At 45.1% G+C, this 22263-nt stretch overlaps 1 protein-coding gene across 1 annotated transcript in view; it reads left to right on the forward strand.

Moving 5' to 3' along the window:
• The first annotated feature begins 623 nt into the window (after nucleotides 1-623).
• Nucleotides 624-22263, forward strand: part of SYMPK (symplekin scaffold protein) — a 36324-nt gene continuing 14684 nt past the window's right edge. The window contains exons 1-13 of the mRNA XM_063112090.1: nucleotides 624-730; nucleotides 4140-4263; nucleotides 4401-4466; nucleotides 5833-5886; nucleotides 5982-6055; nucleotides 8700-8826; nucleotides 9734-9983; nucleotides 11536-11706; nucleotides 12961-13200; nucleotides 16523-16677; nucleotides 19350-19500; nucleotides 20602-20806; nucleotides 21774-21924. Coding sequence (XP_062968160.1) covers nucleotides 4159-4263; nucleotides 4401-4466; nucleotides 5833-5886; nucleotides 5982-6055; nucleotides 8700-8826; nucleotides 9734-9983; nucleotides 11536-11706; nucleotides 12961-13200; nucleotides 16523-16677; nucleotides 19350-19500; nucleotides 20602-20806; nucleotides 21774-21924 — 1749 coding nt within the window. The 5' untranslated portion in view covers nucleotides 624-730; nucleotides 4140-4158. The remainder of the gene's footprint in view (nucleotides 731-4139; nucleotides 4264-4400; nucleotides 4467-5832; nucleotides 5887-5981; nucleotides 6056-8699; nucleotides 8827-9733; nucleotides 9984-11535; nucleotides 11707-12960; nucleotides 13201-16522; nucleotides 16678-19349; nucleotides 19501-20601; nucleotides 20807-21773; nucleotides 21925-22263) is intronic.

A 22263-nucleotide genomic window follows, 5' to 3' on the forward strand; every position in this document is an offset into this window, starting at 1 on the left:
CTGGTGGGAGACACGGCTCATACTAAGAGTCCGGGGCCAGAACTCTGGGGCCTTTCTACTCCAGAGGGTTTCATCATCTCGATATGAGAGGACGAAAAGTCAGAGTCCAGCATGACCGCCGCCGAGGAAAGGGGGCTCAGAGCGCTATGGAATCAAGGGTACCTATATGCCACTATAAGGGCCCGTAAGAGACCCTCGAAACCACATTCCCATTGGACAGACGGGAAGACTGAGGCTTCCGACGGCTAGAAATGCTTCAGACTGTGTAAAGACGCAGGACCAAAGGTGGGGGGGATCGGGGTCTCTGCTCAGTCCCCCACTAGGGCAACCGACCACCTCCAAGACCTAGGCGCTTCGCCGCCGGGACTCTTCATTCTAACACCAGCCAGCCGTCCAGGGATTCAGAACCACCGGGAACTCCATTGCCCAGAAGCCCCTACCTCCCTTTCCGGTAGGTGCCTCTACCAAGGAACTACATTTCCCAGAGGGCATGGCGCTCGAAGGCCGGAAATGGCGGGCTGCCGGGGCTTAGTTGGAGGGAAGGCGGAAGGCCGCTCCCGGGGCACGAGGTAGGGGCAGGGGCCGCTGTCTGGACTCCATTTCCCGGCGGCCCTGCGGGTGCGGCGTGCGCGCACGGTGTCACGGAAGAGAACGGAAGATGGCGGCGGCAGCGGCGTCTGTGAAGAGGCGCTGCTGAGGGGGCGCGAGGGGGACGGAGGCCGGAGCGGCGGTGAGCTGGAGGCGGCTTGAGGACCCACGGACGAAGGGACGAGGGGCCCTGAAGAGGCGGGGGCGCGGTCGGGGCTAGGGCCGCTATGAGGAAAGGGGAGCAGGGGATTCGGGACCCCTATTTCTTCCGCTGTTTGGGATCCTTCCTTGGCTCCCTAGTGCCCTTAGGGCAGGGTTCCAACGTAGCCCCCCAACCCAGGCTTGTCCGCCCCGCAGACCTCGCCGGCCTCGGCTGTGCTTCTTTGCTCCTTCCCCGCTTAGCACAGCAGCTCTTTCGGTTCTTCAAACTCGCCATGCGCCTTCTCGCTTCAGGGTTTTTGCACAGGCTGTCCCCTCTGCCCGCAATATCCTTTCCCTTATTCTGCCTGGCTGATTCCCATTTATCCGTCGGGTCTCGGCACTAACGTCACTTCCTCTGCGAAGCCCTCCTTCCCCGGCCTCCGTCGCGAAATCCGCACGCTAAATGCTCTCATAGGTTCCTGTTTCTCTCCTTCATGTCTCGTGTGGTTTAACTTGTTATTGGATCTTTATTTGTGTGCTAGTTGATTGTGACCGTGACCGTGCTCCATGAGGACAGGGACTGGGTGTGTCGGTCACCGCTATGTTCCCTGCATAGCTCCACCGATCACACTGGACACAACCATTTAATGTTCGTTGAATGAATGGAAGATACAACTAGAGCCACCCTGTGGGGTGAACAGGGGAGTTGTCATACTCCCAGGTGGGAGTGGGACAGTGGTACCCCTTGAGTACACCGGGAGGAAGGGAGAAACAATACCATAGTTCGTAATAGCAAAACTACAGACATCTCAAATGTTCTTAAATACGAAGACTTGCTGAAAAAACCGTGATACATCCCATAATAAAATTCTCTGGCAACTGTAAAAAGGAATGAAGGAGGGAAAAAAAAAGAGTGAGGAAAATCCCTATACACTGATAGAATGGGCTCCGACATATATTAAGTAAAGTGGAAGATAGTGTTTATTGTATACTCTCTTCTTTACAAAAGAAAGGGAAATGTATATATATTTTTAAAAACCCAAGAAACTAAAAGGATAAATTAAAAAGCAGAAGAGGAAGGAAACAGGGTAGGAAACTTTGGTGCATCTTGATGTATTATCATTATGAAGAGAGTGGAAAGGTTCATTATATACCAACCAGGACGCAGTACGCTGGTTGTCAGGTGGCCGTGCCGCTTCGCTTACATGAAAAGACGTGGGGTAGAACAATTCCTTGCTGATAGATACAGCATAGTGGTAAGAAAGATTCTGCAGCCATACTGCAGGATCTATCCTTTTATAAGCTGTGTGAGTTGAGCGACCTTACCTCCCTAGCTTTCAGTTTTCTCATCTGTAGAATGGAAATTAAAAATAGTACCTAATTCCAAGAGTTGGTGTTATGCAGTTTAAATTAGTTAATGTGTTTATTAGAATTGCACTCAGCACATATTAAATGTCCAGTAAATATTAGCTGTTATTTTTCAAGCATCCTACAGCCAAAGGGCAGGGATCCTGAGCCCAGTGACTGGGGATGCCCTTTGGCAGGAATGTTGATTCATTCAGCATGTATTTATTGAGCACCTGCTAGGTGCCAAGCACTGTTCCGTGATGTATATAGAAAGTGAGCAAACAAAAATCTCTGCCCTCATGGATTTATAAATCTGTGTTGATGATGATAAAAGCCATGGAGAAAAATAAAGCAAGCAGATGGGGATGGAGAGGGAGTTGAAATTTGAGATAAGACGAGCAGGGAAGGCCTCACTGTGGAGACATTTGAGTGGAGCCCTGAAAGAAATGGGAGGGAAGGAGTTTGGCTGAAGTCTGGGGGGAGGAGTATGCAGAAGGAAGAGAAGCACAAGGCTTTGAGGAAGGGGCATGCTTAACTTGTTCATGGGACAACAGGGAGGCCAGAGTCAGACTACCTGGAGCAGAGATAGCCAAGAGGGAGATGAGGGCAGAGATAGAAAAGGCCAGATCCTATAAGTTCTTGTAGGCCTTGGTGAGGATTTTGGCTCTGACTCTGAGCAAGATACAGAGTGACAGGCAGCAGGGAAACTAGGGAGGAGGCCGTTGGATGGTCATTCACTCGGCAGACACCTACTGTGTAATACTACTGTGAGTAGCTACTTTGTGCAATATATTATGTTCCTTTTAAAAATGTTCTTTTTGCCCTCCTCAGATCATTGCTACTTATTGTAACTATTAACACTTTATGCAATATCCTTCAGATCTTTTCCTGTGTACATAAAAATAATAGTTATCCTTATCTAGTGTTAGTATAGATAGTACTATGCTAACTCATTTAATCCTTAGAATAGTCCTGGGAGGTAAGCACTATTACTATCTCCGTATTACGGAAGAGAAAAGAGACCCAGAGAAGTTAAATTTCTTGCCTCAGATAATTCTGTGTATACATACACAGAAACTTGGCAAATTGGATTAAATTGCATGTGTTCTGTGATGCAACAGGCTATCTGGACTACTTTTCAGGATGGTAATACGTTGAGATTAACCAAATTTTATCCTGTTTCCTTCCTCTTCTGCTTTTTGGTTTATCCTTTCAGTTTTTTTCCTCTTTTAATATACATACATATTTCTCTTTCTGTTGTAAAAAGGGAGCATACATAAACACTGCCTTTCACTTTGCTTGTTTTCACCTAATGTTTTCAAAATCAGTCTGTGGGGATTTTCTTCATTTCCTTTGGTTTTCTCATTCCTTTTTTGTTAAGTGGCTGTATCGTAGTTTTTTTCAGCTAGTCTCCCTGTTTGAGAACACTTGCTTCTAGTCTTTTGCTATTATGACTAGTGCTGTAACTGATATCCTTCTTCATTAATTGTTTCATAATTTTGCCAGTGTAGCATTGTGATAAGTGCCCCAAAGTCCCCTTCCCTCCCTTTTAAAAACAACTCCATAGTATTCTAGAGACTGGCTGAAGCAGAATATATTTAAGCAGGCCTTTTTTGATGCATTGAGTACCTGCTGAGTGCAGGGCTCTGTGACTGGTGTTCCTCAGAGCTATGTTTTAGAAAGCTTGCTCTGGTGCCCAGTCCAGAATATAGCCTAGATGGAGAGACAGGAAGCACGGAGACCAGTGAGGTAGCTACTGTGTGTTCTTTTGATCAATTGTTCAGCAGGTGTTTGTGATTGACCCACTATGTGTTAAGTACTGGAGGTGAGGCTTAAGAGTTCTGCCTCTGCCTTGGGAGACATCAGTCTCCCCCAAATTACAACTCCTATGCACTTATGCTTAAGCCAGAGACAGACTCTGGAGGGGAGAGGGGCTTTGGAAGGCTGGACAGGGAAAACACAGGCTGCGAAGGAGGGTTGAGCCCTTTGCAGGTGTTGGGGTGGCAGTCCAGCCCAGCCCATGCACAGGAGCCAAGAGTGTGATCCATCCCTTTCTCTTCCAGGGAGTACCTGACAGCAGCCATGGCAAGCAGCAGTGGGGACAGCATCACCCGCCGGAGTGTGGCATCTCAGTTTTTCACACAAGAGGAGGGGCCAGGCATCGATGGCATGACCACCTCAGAGAGGGTGAGCATGACAAGAAGGGTTTGGAGTATGGAGACACAGCCCGTCTTTAGTCAATCCACCTCAGCTGGCAGATCCCCACGGGGGCTGGACTGGGCTGGCAAGGCTAGCACTTCACCTGCCTCTCCGCCTCCTTCCAGGTGGTGGATCTCCTGAACCAGGCAGCGCTGATCACCAATGATTCAAAGATCACAGTGCTCAAACAGGTGAGGACAAGGGGGTGATCCTGGGCTGAGCAGGACAAGGGGAGGGCGTTGAGAGCCTGTGAAAAGAAGATACTGGTATTGACACTACTATCCACAGTTAAGCACTTAGTGCACATCTGCCATGGTGCTCAGTGCTGTGCAGTCATGCTCTCATTCAATCCTTACAAAAGCTCCATAAGGCAGGGTCATTTCATACCCATTTGTATACAGAAAGCAGACCTCAGAGCTAAGTAATTAGCCCAAGGTCCCTCTGCTAGGAGCTGACTAAACTGGTTCTTGACTCCTGGATTCTGAGTCCAAATTCTGTGCTCTTCATTGTTGCATTTCGTCTCTGCCAGGGTCCAGTCCAATGGGGAAGATATGCCTGTCATTAAACAGTGATGACTCAGAGTGGGCAGGGCTTAGATGAAGAAACCCAGAGGGCTGTGGGAGCCCAAAGTGGGCTCCTAACCCAGCCTAGGGATTGGGGGTCAGAGAGGACTTTCTGGAAGAGGCCACGTCTGAGCCAAGCCCTGGAGGATAAGAAGGAGAGAGGCATAGCAAATGGGAGAGGAAGAGTATCTCAACCAGGGGGCACAAAAGTGTATGCAAAGGCAAAAGAGGACATGGGATACGTGGGTGGCTGGTCATGGTTCAGAACAGGAGGCAGTTGGAGTTCAGAGATTGTGGGGTCAGGTTGCATGTGTGAGAATCCCAGTTCTTCTACTTGTTCAGCGTATGGCCTTGGGGAGCCAACTCTACCTCTGTGGTAGAGTGGGTGTTGATGGTGTCTCCCTCGTTGAGTAGTTGTGAGGAATGTTCAGCAATAGCACCCTGAGTTGTAGGAGCCAGGTGCTGTGCCAGCTCTGAGCTTATAGGAAGATGTCTACAGGAAGGGCTTATTCCAAAGAGCCTGGCAGGTATAGGGCCTCAGGAAATGGGTTCTCATTGTCATAAGATGCTTGCTGAATTGTGGCAGTGTGAAGTGGGGAGTAGAAGCAAAAGGAGAGTGGGGAGAATTGATGGACTGGTGAAAGGAAGCCAAACCTCTAAAAGGTAGGAGCCCTGGTGTATTTTCCTCTTCTCTTTAGCCCCCTTGTGTACCATGTCCTCACTATCTACTAGGACCTTTGCCTTCTAGGATCTCATTGAAGCCTCCCAACAGCCCTGAGAGTTGTTTAAGATTCCCAGTTTACAAAGGAGCAAACTGAGGCTCAAAGGGGAAGCCACTTGCCCAGGACCGTGGTTGGGAGTGGCAAGGCCAGAAATTGAGCTGAGTTTATCTGCTGCCTAGCCCTATACTGTCTTCCCCCACATCTCCTGTCTGCATTGATAGACCGTGGTTTTATATGCATGTTCCTCCTACCCAACTCCAATCTCCTTCCAGGTCCAGGAGCTGATCATCAACAAAGACCCCACACTACTAGACAACTTCCTGGATGTGAGTGACTGACAGAACAGGAAGGGATCTGGGTATAGGGGTAAGGGAAAGGATCCTGGTGTAACCCTGACCCGCCTTCTCTCTTACGTTGGCAGGAGATCATTGCTTTCCAAGCAGACAAGTCGATTGAAGTGCGAAAATTTGTCATTGGCTTCATCGAGGAGGCATGGTATGGGCCAGCGCAGGGAGTGTCTGAGAGCACCCATGTGGAGTCAGCCTTTTCTGCTCCTGGCCTGACCTGGAGCCTGCCCTGAGAGTCCTACCCATTCTCTTTCCCATGCACACTGACTCCATAGCAAATACTTAATAAGATTGCAACCCTGGGGGCATCTCTGATTTCTCTACTTCTCCCACACTTCACATCTACATCCTCCATAAGAACTGTTGGCGCTACTTTCAGAATATATACAGCATCTGACTGTTTTCCAACCACTTCCTCTGCCGTTATGCTGGTCCAGGCTACCATTCCCTCCTGCCTGGCAGACTTCGGTGGCCTTCTCTCTGGCTCCCCTGCTTCCACTCTTTTTTTTAATTGAAGTGAAATTCGTGTAACATAAAATTAATTATTTTAAAGTGAACAATTCAGTGGCATTTAGCACATTCACAGTCTGATTTCAAAGCATTTTCGTCCCCCAAGAGGTATCATTGTACTCATTATCACTTCCACCCTTGCACCGGCAGCCAGTGTGATCCTTCTAGCATGTAAATCAGATCTCAGCACCCCCCTGCTCTCAGGCCCCAACTGGCCCACCATCTCACTTAGGTTGAAACCCAAACTCCTTACCCTGGCCTCATCTGGCTTCTGGCCCTCTCAGGACCCTTTTCTGCTCCTCAGAAAACACTGTTGTAAAGTCATGTACCACATAACAACATTTCAGTCAACGACAAACCAAATCTACAATGATGGTCATAAGATTATAGTGGAGCTGAAAAATTCCTATCACCTAGTGAAGTTGTAGCTGTTGAAACATCATAGTGCAACACATTGCTCACACAGGAGCAGTAGGCTACACCACATAGCCTAGGTGTGTAGTAGGCTGTATACCACGTAGGTTTTTGTAAGTACATTCTATGATGTTGGCACAACGATGAAATTGCCTGACAACACATTTGTCAAAACACGTCCCTATCATTAAGCGACACATCACTGTACTTCACAGTCTATCCATTCTCTGTGTCTGCTCATCCACAAGTAGCCACCTGGCTCTCACCCTCATTTCCCGTGGGACTCTTCCTCAGAAAGCCCTTCCTGACCACCTTATGGCCCCCACATCTCTGGTACCCTGTCTTTGCTGTTTATAGTGTTCCTCACTAATTGAATTTACTGTGATGATTCCCTTCCCCACAAGATGTTAGCCCTGTGAGGATGAGTTGACTTCTGTGTCTTGTTGGCCACTGTATGCCCAGTGGCTATCTGCAACAGTGTCGGCACCTGGTAGGGGCTGACTACATATTTGTTGAATAAGTGAACTAAATTATAGCAATGACCATGTAAAATGCTTACTCTGCCCTACAGTTTGTTGGTCCGTCTCCCATGTTATCACCTGTAATATTTACAACAGCTTTGGAGGGGTCCTGTTATCCTCTTTTTTACAGAAAGGGAAACTGAGGCTCAGAATGGTAAAGTGACTTGCTCAAGCTGGGTTATTCACTCATTCATTCAGTAAACATTTACTGGATGATTTGTGATGGGGAAGAAATAAAGTAGCCCCAATTTACTAAATGTTTTCTATTTGCCAGGCACTGTACTAAATGCTTGACTTACTTTGTTATTCGATTTTCAACATAACACTGTGGATTAGTTGTTTGACCCACTTAACTGAAGAGAAAACTGAGGCTCAGAGAGGTTAAATGAGTTTTCTTAAGGTCACACAACTGGCATGTGGCAGGGCTGGGATTTTAACTCATGTCTGTGACGCTAGAACCCAAATTCTCAGTCTTCCCCCTTTAAAGGAGAATTTGTGGCAAATGTTCTGAGTTTGCAAAAAATCCCATTTGTTCAGCAATTATGTATCACATGTCTGCTGTGTGCCAGGCATTTGTATCAGGCTATAAGAATATATCAGTGAGCAAAAACATTGTTCCTACCTTCATGTAGCTGACAGTTGTTTTATATTTTTTGACTGATTCAATTAATATTAATTTCAGGTTGTGCTGTGAAAATTATATTTATGCGCTGAGCTCTACGGGTCAGCCTTCTTGATTTTCTTTATTCATTGAACAAACCTTTACTGGAGGCCTTTTTTTCTTTCCTTCAACAAAAATGACCCTGCTAGTACTTGGTATAGGGAAAGGGCTCCACTTTCAGATTTCTCAGACTTAGGTAAACAAAACTAGTGATTATGTGCTTTAAAATAATGATGGCTGGTATTTATTGAATGCTTTCTACATATCAAGCACAGTTCTAAGCACTTTATGTGTATTGTTGCTGTTTTCATAATATCCTGTGAGGTAGGTACTGTTATTCTAAATGAGATCGAGTCACTTGCCCAAATTCCCACAGTTGTCTGGCTCTACTGCCCCTTGTGTGAACAGCAGGGCCTTAAGAGAGCAGAAGAGTGGGGGTTGCAGGACCAGCCTAGATACCACAGAGAGTTCAGGGGCAGCTCAGTCCAGAGGTGCCAAGCATTGTTCTCAACTTGCAGATGTGCTGGCAAACACTGCAGGTGCAGTCTCTCATTCTGTCATCTCCATTCCTATCCCCTAAGACATGGGCCCTGATTTCCCTTTCCTTTTGGACCTCCATGACCTTCAGCCTCCCATGATCTGCCCTAAGACCACCTTGACCTTGCCCCTTTTCCTCCAACCCCCAGCAAGCGAGACATTGAGTTACTGCTGAAGCTAATTGCAAACCTCAACATGCTCTTGAGGGATGAGAATGTGAATGTGGTGAAGAAGGCCATCCTCACCATGACCCAGCTCTACAAGGTGGCCCTGCAGGTGAGCACTCCCTCCCTACCCAGGGTATCCTGCCTGATAGGTCTCATTTATAGACTAATCTGTTAGAGTTCAAAACCAGGGTCAGAAATCCTTTATGGAGAGTGTGGTGCTGAGAACACCAAGGCCATGGGTTCGGATCCTCTATAGGGATGTCCGGCTCGCTCACTGGCTGAGTGTGGTGCTGACAATACCAAGCCAAGGGTTAAGATCCCCTACCGGTCATCTTTAAAAAAAAAAAAAAGAAATTCTTTATCAGCAAGATGTGTTGTTGGTCTGTGGAATTAGACAAACAAGGGGACCTAAATGTCTACTGGATTAGGAAATCGCCATTAAGTCATCCTTCCTTCCATTGATTCATTCATTCATTCAGCAAACATTCCCCAAGTACTTCCTCTGTTCCTAACCCTGTGCTAGGTGATACTGGGGACAGAATAATGACCAAGAAAAGTCCAGGTCCGCCTTCATGGTGCTGATAGCCCAGTGAGGAAGACAGACCCTAATTAAAGAATCACATTAAATATTTATGGACTCTGAAAGGAAAAGAACACATTTTGGCATGATGGTCATTGGCATTAATAGAATAAATGGATCTATTTAATCACCACCACCTTGTGAGGTCAGCCTTGTTATTCCTTTGTCTTCCTTAAGATTTGAGCCTTCATCACTCGGAGTTGTCACTGTCTGTGAGTCCCATGAGGGCAGGGTCAGACCTTTCTTAGCCACCACTGAGTCCTATCCCCAGCATCACCTAGCACTGGGCTGGGGACAGAGTTGGAACTCAGTAACTGTTAACTAGATAAATGTACAGTACTTATCCATATTTATAGATCTCGTGGTAGTAGTGGGAGTGTTGGTGATTAATGTGTTGTCTGCATTTCTGTCTTTTCTATCCCTTTCCTGTTGGCAGTGGATGGTGAAGTCACGGGTCATCAGTGAGCTCCAGGAAGCCTGCTGGGACATGGTGTCTGCCATGGCTGGAGATATCATCCTGCTGTTGGATTCTGACAATGATGGCATCCGCACCCACGCCATCAAGTTTGTGGAGGGCCTTATTGTCACCCTGTCACCTCGCATGGCTGACTCGGACATACCCCGACGCCAGGAGCATGACATCAGCTTGGACCGCATTCCTCGCGACCACCCCTATATCCAGTACAGTGAGTGCCGCCTTTTAGCTGGTGCTGTTTGTCAACACTGCACCAGCTCCCTTCCTCCTCCTTTCCTACACTCCCCTCCCCTCCCCCTTGTCTTTCTTGGTTTTTAATTTCTGGAAACTGTGTAGTGCCGTGGTTAAGAGCCCTGATGCTAGGTTCAAATCCCAGCTTTACCACTTACTCATTATGAACTTGGGTACCTTACTTCTCTCTGAACTTCATTTTCTTTTTTGTAAAGTGGAAATGATAGCAGTACCCCTTTCACGGGTTTGTAGTGAGGTTGCATGAGAATGTGAGCTAATAAATGCTAGCTGGTTTCATGCTTTTCTTAACTGCAAATTATAAAAATAGTACATATGCACTATTTAAGAATCAAGCAATCTGAAGGGGGTATAAAGGAATAACACCCCTCCCTAGTCATGTGTCTCAGAAATAAACACTGTTAAGAGTATTATGTTTCCTTCCACACCTTTTCTGTGCACATGTAGACATTTGTATTCATAGGGTCTGTGTTTGTGTGCTTTTTTGTTTACAAAAACGAGACCATGCTTTATATTTTCAGCTGAGAGACATCAGAGTATAGTGGCTTGTGTTTGGATCTCAGCTCTACCATTGGGCAAGTGACCTATTCTCTTTGTCTTTGAGCCTGTTTCCTCATTGGTAAATTGGGGATCATTATTATGGCGTCTACTTTAGGATGTAGGTATGAGCATTTGGTGAGTTAATATGGCTGGCATAGTAAGGATTCCATAAATATTAGCTATTCTTATATATTGTTTGACAGCCCCTTTAACTAAGCAGTAACATCAGTGACTTTTTCCTATTAAAATCATGTTCAGTTGGGCTGGCCTGTGACTCACTCGGGAGAGTGTGGTGCTGATAACACCAAGGCCACGGGTTCAGATCCCATATAAGGATGGCCGGTTTGCTCACTGGGTGAGCGTGGTGCTGACAACATCAAGTTGAGGGTTAAGATCCCCTTACCAGTCATCTTTAAAAAAAAAAAGTCATGTTCAGTTATTACCCAATATTCAATAGTATAGTTATATCTCATTCTATTAAGCAATTCTCTGTTGATGGACATTTAAGGTTTTTTAATTCACTATTTCAAATAATGTGACATTCAGTGTGTTTTGGCATAGAAAATGTCTAGAAAGATATCTACCAAAGTTTTAAGTGTTAACTTTAAAGGACTGGACTGAGGAGAATGGTGCTACAAGGGACTGAGTTCTTTGTGTGTCTATATGCATATATACCTGTTCAAAGTTTTATGTCAACATCATTCATGCAGTTTCCTAGAGCTGGATATTTAAAATTATTTCTAGTCTTTTTCTATTGCAAGCCCATGTTTTGAACATCCTCATAACTATATTTTTATACTCATTTGTAGTCAGTCATTTATAGGACTCATCAACCTCTGAATTTTCTGTTTTTCCATCCATTTGCAGACATTTAAGTACCAAGGTCCCTCCTTCTTTTCAGCCCCAAAAGCTGCTCTCTCTTGAGTCCTGGAAGGAAGGACCCCACTGACTGTCTTTCTTCTGTCCTTCATTAGATGTGCTATGGGAAGAGGGCAAGGCAGCATTGGAGCAGCTGCTTAAGTTCATGGTGCACCCCGCCATCTCCTCCATCAACCTGACCACAGCGCTGGGCTCCCTCGCCAATATTGCCCGCCAGAGGCCCATGTTTATGTCTGAGGTGATCCAGGCCTATGAAACCCTGCATGGTAGGTTAATCTCCTCCCCTTCCCCTCTCCACTGGCCAGTCTGCTTTTTCTTGAGGAAATGTGATCTAAGTGGTGGACCCCTGAGTGTTAGTCACCAGTCTAGCAGGTCGTTGACACAAAGGAAGGGTTCTCTTTATTAGACAGGAATCTTTAGGCATGTGACAGACATCTGGTTCAAAACTGGCTTTAATACTGTGGTATGTGTGGGTGAAATAACATAATGTTTGTAAAATACTTTCAAATATTTCACCCTCTCTCTGCCCATCCCCCCCAAAAAAGGGAAGATAGATGTTCCAATATTAGCACAATGTTGATGGGTACATGGAGATTCATACTATTTTCTCTGATTTTGTGTATGTATGAAAACTGAGAAGTCTGGGGTTAAGGCACAAGTGCATGCAGTCCGTGGATCTGTCTTTCTCTGTCTCTTGACTCTTCTTCATCTTGGTTTCATTCTCTGGCTCTTTCCTCGGGGTAGTAAAAATGACCCCCAAAAGCTCCAGGCTTCTATTCCATCCACTTAGCAACCCCAAGGAAAAGGGTGTGTCTCTCAGTCGGTCCAGCAAAAGTCCAAGGGCTGCTGCTCATTGTTTCCGATTGGCTGAACAGAGATTATGAGCCTGTCTCTGAACCAATCACAGTAGCCAAGGGAATGTGGTGTTCTCATTGGCCTGGGTCTCACCCCCCCCCTCTCATTCCCCCCTTGGATTGAGAATGTAGACGGTGTTTCCCTCAAAGGAGAAGGGGAGTGTGTTGTTGGCTGAGGAAGGGGTGATGGATGCTGGGCAGGCAAAATCACAGGCATCCTCTTTCACTGTGGAACAGGGGAGGCTTGCTCATGAAGGTGACCATTAGACATTAGAAAGTCATTCTGGTGACAGAGAGACCAGCAAGGAACTGTTGCAGCACTTCAGTTGGGAATTTCCAGAGGTGGAGGTGGTGATTGCAGCCCTCCCCAGGGGAAACATATTGGGATTTCCAGACCAGACACAGAAGGAGATGAGACTTTATGTTTAATAAAAAGGTGGGTGAGTTTTTCCCTTTGTTTTAAGGTTGACTAATATTGACGGAGACCTGTCAAAGGCTTTAAGCATCTGCCTATAAGGGGAAAGCCACACATTAGATCTGAGGGCGAAGGAGCTTTTCTAGGAGATGCCTGCAAGACCACTGCCCAAGTTTAGGGCTTGGAATTAAGACTAGCAGGACTCCATGAGAGCTGTCCACAGCACAGAGCTCCTTCTTCTTTCCTCACAGCCAATCTACCCCCGACACTGGCCAAATCTCAGGTGAGCAGTGTGCGTAAGAACCTCAAATTGCACCTGTTGAGTGTGCTGAAGCACCCGGCCTCCGTGGAGTTCCAGGCCCAGATCACCACGCTGCTGGTGGACCTGGGCACACCTCAGGCTGAGATAGCCCGCAATATGCCCAGCAGCAAGGATGCTCGCAAGCGGCCCCGAGACGACTCAGATTCTACACTCAAGAAGATGAAGCTAGGTGAGCTGAGGAGCTTAGTCTGGCACTTGGCACGATGTGGACTACCAGGACTAACCATGTTTAAAATGCTTAATTATTTACATCAAACTATATGCTTAATTTATATTAATATATTATAAATTACATTTTGTGATATGACATAATTTAATAAGTGATACCAAAATAGAATTAGTAATGTTATAATACATTTAATAAAATAATTATGAATTATTTAAATTATACAGAAAGGAATCAAATTGAAGAGTCTCCCTCTTATTCCTCTTCCCAAAAGTAACCACTCCCCAATATGAACACTTCCTTTTATGTTTTCCTCCAGAGGTGCTTTATATGTATAAAGCTCTCCTTTATAAGTGAATTTTCTTTTTGAAGTAATTTTTTTTTTTTTTTAAAGATGACCGGTAAGGGGATCTTAACCCTTGACCTGACTTGGTGTTGTCAGCACCACACTCTCCCAAGTGAGCTAACCAGCCATCCCTTGAAGTAATTTTTTAATAGTTGTATTATTTGTCAATAGTATCAACACTGCCAGCCTCTCTTAACTCCAAAATGTTTTAAAAAATCACTTATGTTTATTTCTAGAACATTTATGAAAGACTCATTTTTTCATTTTAAAAAATAAGGTATTTGTTTTGGTATAAGGAGTGAGTTAGGAATCTAACTATATTTTTTCATAATTAAGCATACCAAGCAGAGTGTTTTGTACCTTGATTTATTTTCATTTAGTTTTATCTTGGAGTGCTTTATATACCTGCACATAGAAATCTACCGCATCCTTTTTAATGGTGGCCTAATAGTCTGTAGTATACATGGACACTTTAACCAGTTCCCCTGTTGATGAACATTTAATTTGTGTCCATTTTTAAAAAGTATAAAGATTATTGTAGTATAACAGTCTTGCATATGTGTCTAAGCATAAGACAAATTCCTAGTGGTGGAGTTGCTGGGGCAAAGGGTTTGTGGGCATTTAAAGATATTTTTTGCCCACTGATTTTATTTTCCCCTCTCTTTAAGCTTTGTATTTTGAAATATTTTGAACTTACAGGCAAGTTTCAAAAATAGTACCAAAAGCTCCTGTGTACTCTTCACAAGGGATGGATCATGCATTGCATTTATTTTATTTTATTTTATTTTATTTTATTTTTTATTAAAAAAAAATTTTTTTTTTTTTTGGTGGCTGGCCAATACAGGGATCCAAATACTTGATGTTGTTGTTATCAGCACCAAACTCTAACCAAGTGATCCTCCAAACCCTTGACCTTGGTGTTAACAACACTGTGCTCTAACCAACTGAGCTAGCGGCCAGTCCACACATTGCATTTAATTGGCATTTCCCTTTGTCTCCTGAATCAGTTCTTCAGCCTTCCTTTGTGTGTCATGACATGGACATTGTGAAGAGTCCAGGACAGTTGTTTGGTAGAATGCCTCTCCGTTTGGGTTCGTCTGCTCTCACCTTGTGATTGGAATCAGGTTATGCACTTTTGGCAGGAGTACTACAGAAGTGACACCCTGGCCCTCAGTACATGGGATCAGGAGGCATATGATTGCAGTTTGTCCCATTAATAGTGATGTTGACTTTGATCCCTCGGTTAAGGCAGTATCCACCAGGTTCTCTAGTGAAAAGTACCATTTTTCCCTTTGTAATAAGCTGGGGGAGATACTTGAAACTATATAAAATACCTATTTCTCTACAAATTTTCACCCAGGGTTTTTAACACCTATTGTTGCTATACTAGTTACAAGAAGATTTTCCCTGTACATTTATTAGTTGACACTCTGCTAAAAGGAAGAACTTTCTTCTCACTTTATTATCAAGAGAGACTTATGGATTCTTATTCTATAGGTTATAATCCATCACTGTTGTTACTTATTTCGTTGTTCAAATTCCTTCATATTTAGCCAGCTTGCTTCTGTCTCCTTTTAATGTGTCCCATAAGTTTTTTTGAGCATTTCTTACTTTGACATTGCAAGATGTTCTAGACTCATCTTGTACTTCCCTTGCCCTAGCACTGGAATCAGCCATTACTTTAAGGAGCCCTGGTTTCTTAAGTATGGAATGGTTTCAGAAATTAAGATCTGAGCACTGAGTATGCCTGTTGCTACGGGGTGCACTGAAATTCTTGATTATCATTGCGAAACTGCTTTCCAAAAAACTGCACCAGTGTATACAACCCCAACAGTGTATGAGTGCTTGTTTTCCCCTGTTTTGACCAGCCCTGGACATTCTGCAAACCTGTTGGATATAAATGGTATCCTCAGTTTGGATTTGCTTATGTTGGAGTTAGGCTGTGTGTATTTTTTTTTACATTTATTTGGCCATCTACATTTCTGCAAAGCATGCAGTCATAATTTTTGCTCATTTTCTACTGAGTTGCTCAGTCTTCTGTAATTGAATTGTATATGCCCTTGGTTAATGCAGGGTAACAGCTCTTTGTTATACATGTTGCAGACTTTTTGAAATGACTGCATAACAATTCATCATATTTTTGCCATAATTTACTTAAATCATCACACCATCGAACATTCCAGCTTTTCCACTTTTATAAAATATAACTTCAAAGAACATCTTTGTACTTAAAGCTTTTTCTTTATGGTTCAAATTATTAGTTTTTTCCTTTGGGCTATAACCGTTGTACTGTATACAACTAGTCTGCTACCAATGGAGCTTCTGTGCTGTTTCTCTGTACCTTTAGTGCTGCAGTTAATTCCCTGTACATTTTACCTTAGATGTGAGTAAATCTGGGTGGTAGATTCCTAGAAGTGGAATTGCTGTATCAAAGGGGCGTGTACATTTAAAATTTTGATCTACTGTCAAATTGCCCTTCCAAAAGGTTGTGCCAGTTTACGTTTCCACAGTCTACACCCCTATGTTATAACAGCTGTTGCTACTAGCCTTTTTATTTTTTGTCAATCATATAGGCAAAAAAATGCTATCTTATTAGGTTATGGAGGTTTTTGTTTTTTGCATTTCCCTGATTCCTAGTAAAGTTGAGCACTATTTCAAAAAGAGAAGTTTTTAAACAGTACAGTTCTGTGAAATTATTAGTTGACTTTTTTATTAATAATGTTGTCTTAATGGAGCTTAGTGTGATCAGCTAGAGGGGTGTAGCTTATTCCTATTTCTCGGATGAGAACTGAGGCCCAGACAGTTGCCCAGGCTCATATGGTGCTTTGACCGCAGAGGCAGGGCCATAGCCTAGATCATCTACTGTGCTGCTCCTGTTTGCTGAGGCTGGCCGAAGGCAGAGACCACCTGGGCTCCATGGGAAGAGGATAGTCCTGCTGCTCTCTCTGAAACCAGCCTCTTGTTCTCCTCCTGTCCTAGAGCCCAACCTGGGAGAAGACGATGAAGATAAAGACTTGGAGCCAGGCCCGTCAGGGACATCGAAGACCTCAGCCCAGATCTCAGGCCAGTCAGACACAGACATCACAGCTGAGTTCCTACAGCCTCTACTGACACCAGACAATGTGGCCAATCTGGTGAGGTTGGGTGGGGACTGTTTGTCCCCAGGGCAAGGAAGGATTTCTTGGTCCCTTCCCCTGCCTCTACTCCACACTGTCTACCTCGTCTAGGTTGTTTCAGTCTTGAGAGGGAGTAGTCCAGAGGGCTCTCTTTACCTTGGATGGACCGCTTCTCTGATCCTTATTTCTACAGGAGGTCATTTGTCACCACTGCCCAATAGTCCCTCTTTAGGGACTTCTGAGTTTCTATCTAAATCCACTCGTACCACTCATTCTCACTCTCTCCTCTCCTTTGAAGGGGGGAGGGTCTATTAACTGAAGAGTTCAGGGGGTGGGGGGTTATGAACCCCATGAATTGTTTGCCAACTGGTGTGGGACTGGGAATTGGTGGGGTGAGATGACCAGCATATTCCTCAGATTCTCAGATATCCTGCTTCAAAGCGAAAAAACCACTGGCTCGAGTTGATTGAGGGGTTGGTGGGAGAGGGGGTCTCACATGAGTCCTCTGGCTGTAGCATCACCCAGACCTTCCCACTGGGTCCACATGGAGGATGCCTCTTCCTATGTACAATAGTCGTCACCCTCAGTCTTCCTTCCCTCTGCCTGGAGGCTCCAAGGAGCTTAGTTACTGCGTGTATGGAGTGCATTTTTTCTTATAAGGGTGGTGAGCTGAGTTTTCTCTCCAGCTCAGATCTCTTTGGTGTGCTTCTGGCCTGGATACGCAGCCACTTCCTGGATCTTTCTACCCTTGCGTGTTTCACAGGCATCTCCAACTCAGCGTGTCAAAACTACTTCTGAAATTTCTCCCCATGCTCCTCTGCAGGCCCATGGCCCCTCCTGTACTCTCCTTGGCACACCAGCCTCCCAGTTCCCAAGCCAGAAACCTGAGAGTTAACATCTTTGCCTTTTCTTCCTAATCTTTCCCCTTTTCTGCACCCCCCACGGTCCCTGCCAAACTCTAGGCCCACCTTCTTCACCCAGAGCACAAGCCGCACTTGCTACCTGGCTCTGGCCCTGTCTGATCTACTCTCTGTGTGGCAGCTTGGAGATTTAGCTTTTGAAAGCAAAGATCATGGTATTCCCCTGCTCAAATCCCTGCCTTGGCTCTTTATTTAAATAAAATTTAAATAGATAAAATTTAAATTCAACTTTCCTTAGTAGGCCTTTTCTGATCTGGCTTCCATTAACTTGTACTACCTTTTTTTTTTTTTTTTTTTTTTTGTGACCGGGAAGAGGATTGTAACCCTTGGCTTGGTGTCGCCCGCGCCGCGCTCAGCCAGTGAGCGCACCGGCCATACCTATACAGGATCCGAACCCACGGCTTTGCCACTCCCAGTGCCATACTCTCCCGAGTGAGCCACGGGGCCGGCTCTAACTTGTACTACCTTTTCTGTCCTTGTCACACTCTAGGAAATTGTCCTTTTCAAATTTATTGCCATGAAGTTGTTATGGTATTCTTTTACATTTATAATAATGTCTCTGAGGGCTGGCCTGTGGCTCACTATAGGGATGGCTAGTTAGCCCCTTACCGGTCATCTTTTAAAAAAAAAAAAAGAAGTCTCTGTAGTAATGTGCCCATTTTTTGTTCTTAGTACTGTGTCTGATCTTGCCAGAGATTTGCTTTTTTTTTTCAGTCATTTCAGAGAACTGGCTCTTCATTTTGCTGGTATTCTTTTAGAACCTTTTCTGTTTTATTTCTGTTGCCTTTCTTTCCACTGCTTTCTTTGAATGTTTTTCCCCAGAGTTTTAAGTTAAATGCTTGGCTCATTAGTTTTCAGTCTTTTCCAATGTAAGTATTTAAGGGTTTGATTTTCCATCTAAATACAGTTTTAGCTGCATTCCAAACATTTTGATTTGTAATAGTTCTGTTATCTATTCTAATTATTTTATTATTTAGAGTGTACATTTAAAGTTCCAAATGTGTAGAGAGTTTGAAATTACTTTTTATTACCAATTCCTAACATACAGGGATACTTCAAAAAGTTCAAGGCAAGATTCATATTATCTTTGGTTTTTTGTTTGTTTGTTTGTTTGTTTGTTTTGGTTTGTTTGTTTGTTGGCTCTTGCTAGTATGGGGATCTGAACCCGTGACCTTGGTGTTATAAGACTGTGTGCTAACCAACTGAGCTAACTGGCTAAGCTCTGTGTTTTCTTTTAATTCTATTTTTCTATGAAGTTTTTGAAGGACCCTTGTACATGAATGTTCTCTGTTAGGAGACTGGGGTTTTTTTTGTTTGTTTGCTTACTTTTTATGTCAATTCCTGGTTCATATACTCTTCACAGAACCTCTTTCCACTCTCTGGACAGGGTACCAGCTCTGTCTCTTAGCCTTCTTCTGTGCTGTTTCTGTGCCTGGACTACATACCCCCTCTCACTGCTAGATTTTGCCCTATGCTAGTCTGATTCCTGCCCTCTCTGCAGTTCTCAACCGAGGTGCCACTTCTCCAAGGAGTAAAAGCCTTGCCTAGCCCTCCTGATGTAACTCATAGCACCCTTTCCTTTCCTCTCTTAAGCACCAGACTGTATTGTTACTCATCTTCTCTCTGACTTCCCTGTGAGGCTAAGCTCCTCAGGAGCAGGTCCAGCTCGGTCTTGGTCACTGCCATTTCCCCAGCATTGGCCTGGGCATAGAACAAATGCTTGTTGAGTTAATGATTAAGGAGAGGTTCCTCTTCCCGGGCATCCTATAGGTCCTTATTAGCATGGTGTACCTGCCTGAGGCCATGCCTGCCTCCTTTCAAGCCATCTATACCCCCGTGGAGTCAGCAGGCACCGAAGCCCAGATCAAGCACCTGGCTCGGCTCATGGCCACACAGATGACGGCCGCAGGACTGGGGCCAGGTGAGTGTAGCATGGAGTTGGCCCAAGCCAGGGGTTGGCAGTTGTGGCTACTGGATTCTCCTTACTGGGAGAGCACCTCCTCGTGGTGGTACAGATAAAAATCACATGAGATCTAATGTGTAAATGATTATAGGTCCCATAGATAGATTGAGTGCTCAGTATTTTCAGGCCCTGGACTTTGAAGTCCATCAGACCTGGGTTTGAGGTCTGAGTTGAACTAGACTGCATCATCCACTTAATACCTGTGTGACTTTGGTCAAGCTACTTAATGTCTCTGAGCCTCAGGGTTTTCCCCTGTTTTAATAGTACTGTTGAGATATAATTTATGTACAGTGAAAGTGTGCACCTTAGTGAATTTTTACAAAGTGAACACACCAGTAAAACCACTACCAAAACCAAGAAACAGACCATTTCCACCACTCTAGAAAGTTCCTCCTTGATCCTTTCCAGTGAGCACTAAGGGCATCCCACCTCCAGAGATAAACTCTATTGTGATTTCTGCCTCCATAGATTAGTTTTGGCTATTCTCAGACTTCATATAGATGGGATCACAGAGAGCCTGGCTTCTTTTGCTCACCATAACTTTTTGAGATTCATCCAAGTTGTCATATGAACTATTTTATTTTTATTACTGTGTAGTATTCCCTTATATGAATATACCATCATATGTTATCCACGCTCCTATTAAGGGACCAGTGGCTTGTTTCCAGTATTTGGCCATTGTGAATAAAGCTGCTGTGAACATTTGTGTCAAGGTCTTTTGATGCACACATGCCGTCATCTATCTTGAGTATGTCCCAGGGAGTGGAATTGTTGGGTCATAGGTTAGGGTTTAAACAATGCTATTAAAAACTCATCATGTTTCCAAAGTGGCTGTACAATTTGACACTCCCACCAGCAATGAGTAATATTTCTAGTTTGAGCCTCAGTTGCTGTACTACAAAAAAGGGATAAAGAGTGCCTGCTCCAGGAAGATGTTGTGCAGATTTAAACAAGATTTTTTGTATACAAGGCTTAGAATAGAGCTGGGCATACAAGAGTCCTCAGATGGGAGCAGGAGGGTCTGACATGCCAGGTGCCCATTTGCTGCCACCCTCTCAGGTGTGGAGCAGACCAAGCAGTGCAAGGAGGAGCCCAAGGAGGAGAAGGTGGTGAAGCCAGAGAGTGTCTTGATCAAGCGGCGCCTGTCAGCACAGGGCCAAGCCATCTCGGTGGTGGGCTCCCTGAGTTCCATGTCTCCTCTGGAGGAGGAGGCACCCCAGGCTAAGAGAAGGCCAGAGCCCATCATCCCTGTCACGCAACCCCGGTGAGTCCCCTTCCAGGTGCTGGGGCTGATGGGAACCCTGTCCTGGGGGTTTGGTTGTCAGCTCATGTGCATGCATGAATGTGAGACAGACAGACAGAAGGAGGTCTCAACTACGTTCTCCCTGACCCCAGATTCAGGGTTATAACCACTGAGCCTTTGTTATTCTCTGGGAAAAAAAAAAAAAAGTCCCCCTTCCTTATGTCTAAAATTGGGATAATGATAGTATCTTTCTCATAAGGATCAAGAGAGAATTAAATTAGTTCATGATGGTGGTTACATACCTAGATTGGATGACTCTTGGAGTTCAAAGCAATGGTGATTGTAAAGCATGTAGCATGATTCCTGACATGTAGTAAGTACTGCTGGTGGTACCATCAATGTCCTCATTCTTACCTCCCTTGCCGACCGTAAAATCCAGCCAGTCCCAGCCCCAGCCCAGCGAAGTGTTTTTTTGACAGCTGGCTGGTACGGGGATCCGAACCCTTGACCTTGGTATTATGATACCATGCTCTAACCCACTAAGCTAACTGGCCAACCCCTGGGTCAAATCTTGTTAGCAAGGCTGAGCATGATGTGCTCCCCTTCAGGCTCTCTGCTCCCCTTACTCCCTCCTTCAGTCACGCCCACAATCAGCTTCCCCTTCAAGGTCTTTGCACTTACTGGTCTGCCTGTCTGGAAAGCTTGTCCCCCTGATATTTGTGTGCCTTGTTCCCTTCATTCAGATCTCTGCTTGCACATTGCCTCCTCATAGAAACTCTCCTTGAGACACCCTGTACAAAAACAAAATAGCATCTTCTTTCTCTCCCCTTTCCCTTTGCTCTGCCATGCCTCAGAGTTGCAGGGGCCTTAGAGAGGCAGCATGGTGGGGGCAGGGGCATCTCTGTGGCCCGTTTAGGCCCTGAGACTGGCCAGGACTGCAGAAAGGGTACTCTGAGTTGCTGTGTCCTCGTCCCTCTCTCCCATGTAGACTGGCAGGTGCTGGTGGGCGCAAGAAAATCTTCCGTCTGAGTGATGTGCTGAAGCCCCTGACTGACGCCCAGGTTGAGGCCATGAAGCTGGGTGCTGTGAAGCGGATTCTGCGTGCTGAGAAGGCCGTGGCCTGTAGTGGGGCAGCCCAGGTGTGCCCCTGTCCCCCCCAGCCCATCCTTCCAGTCCCTTTCCCCAGAGCTTACCTCACATTCCAGCAATGAGTTGAGCCCCAGGGTCATACCTCCCTGGCTGCAGACCCCCACTCTGCTGCTCACAGCCACTTCTCCAAGCCTCGTTTCAGTGCTCCGTAAAACAGACAATAACAGCAGCTCTTCACATGTATTCTTAATCATCACAGGGCTGGGTGCAGGAAGTGCTCCGCAAGCAAGGGCTGCCTTTGTGGTCTTGGTTCTTTGTAGTTGTTAACATTATTTTTGTTATTATTCAGATTCAGACATATCTAGTTTTAAACCCTGATTCTGCCACTT

This window comes from Cynocephalus volans, chromosome 10 (genome assembly GCF_027409185.1).
Source record: "Cynocephalus volans isolate mCynVol1 chromosome 10, mCynVol1.pri, whole genome shotgun sequence".
NCBI classification, from domain to species: domain Eukaryota; kingdom Metazoa; phylum Chordata; class Mammalia; order Dermoptera; family Cynocephalidae; genus Cynocephalus; species Cynocephalus volans.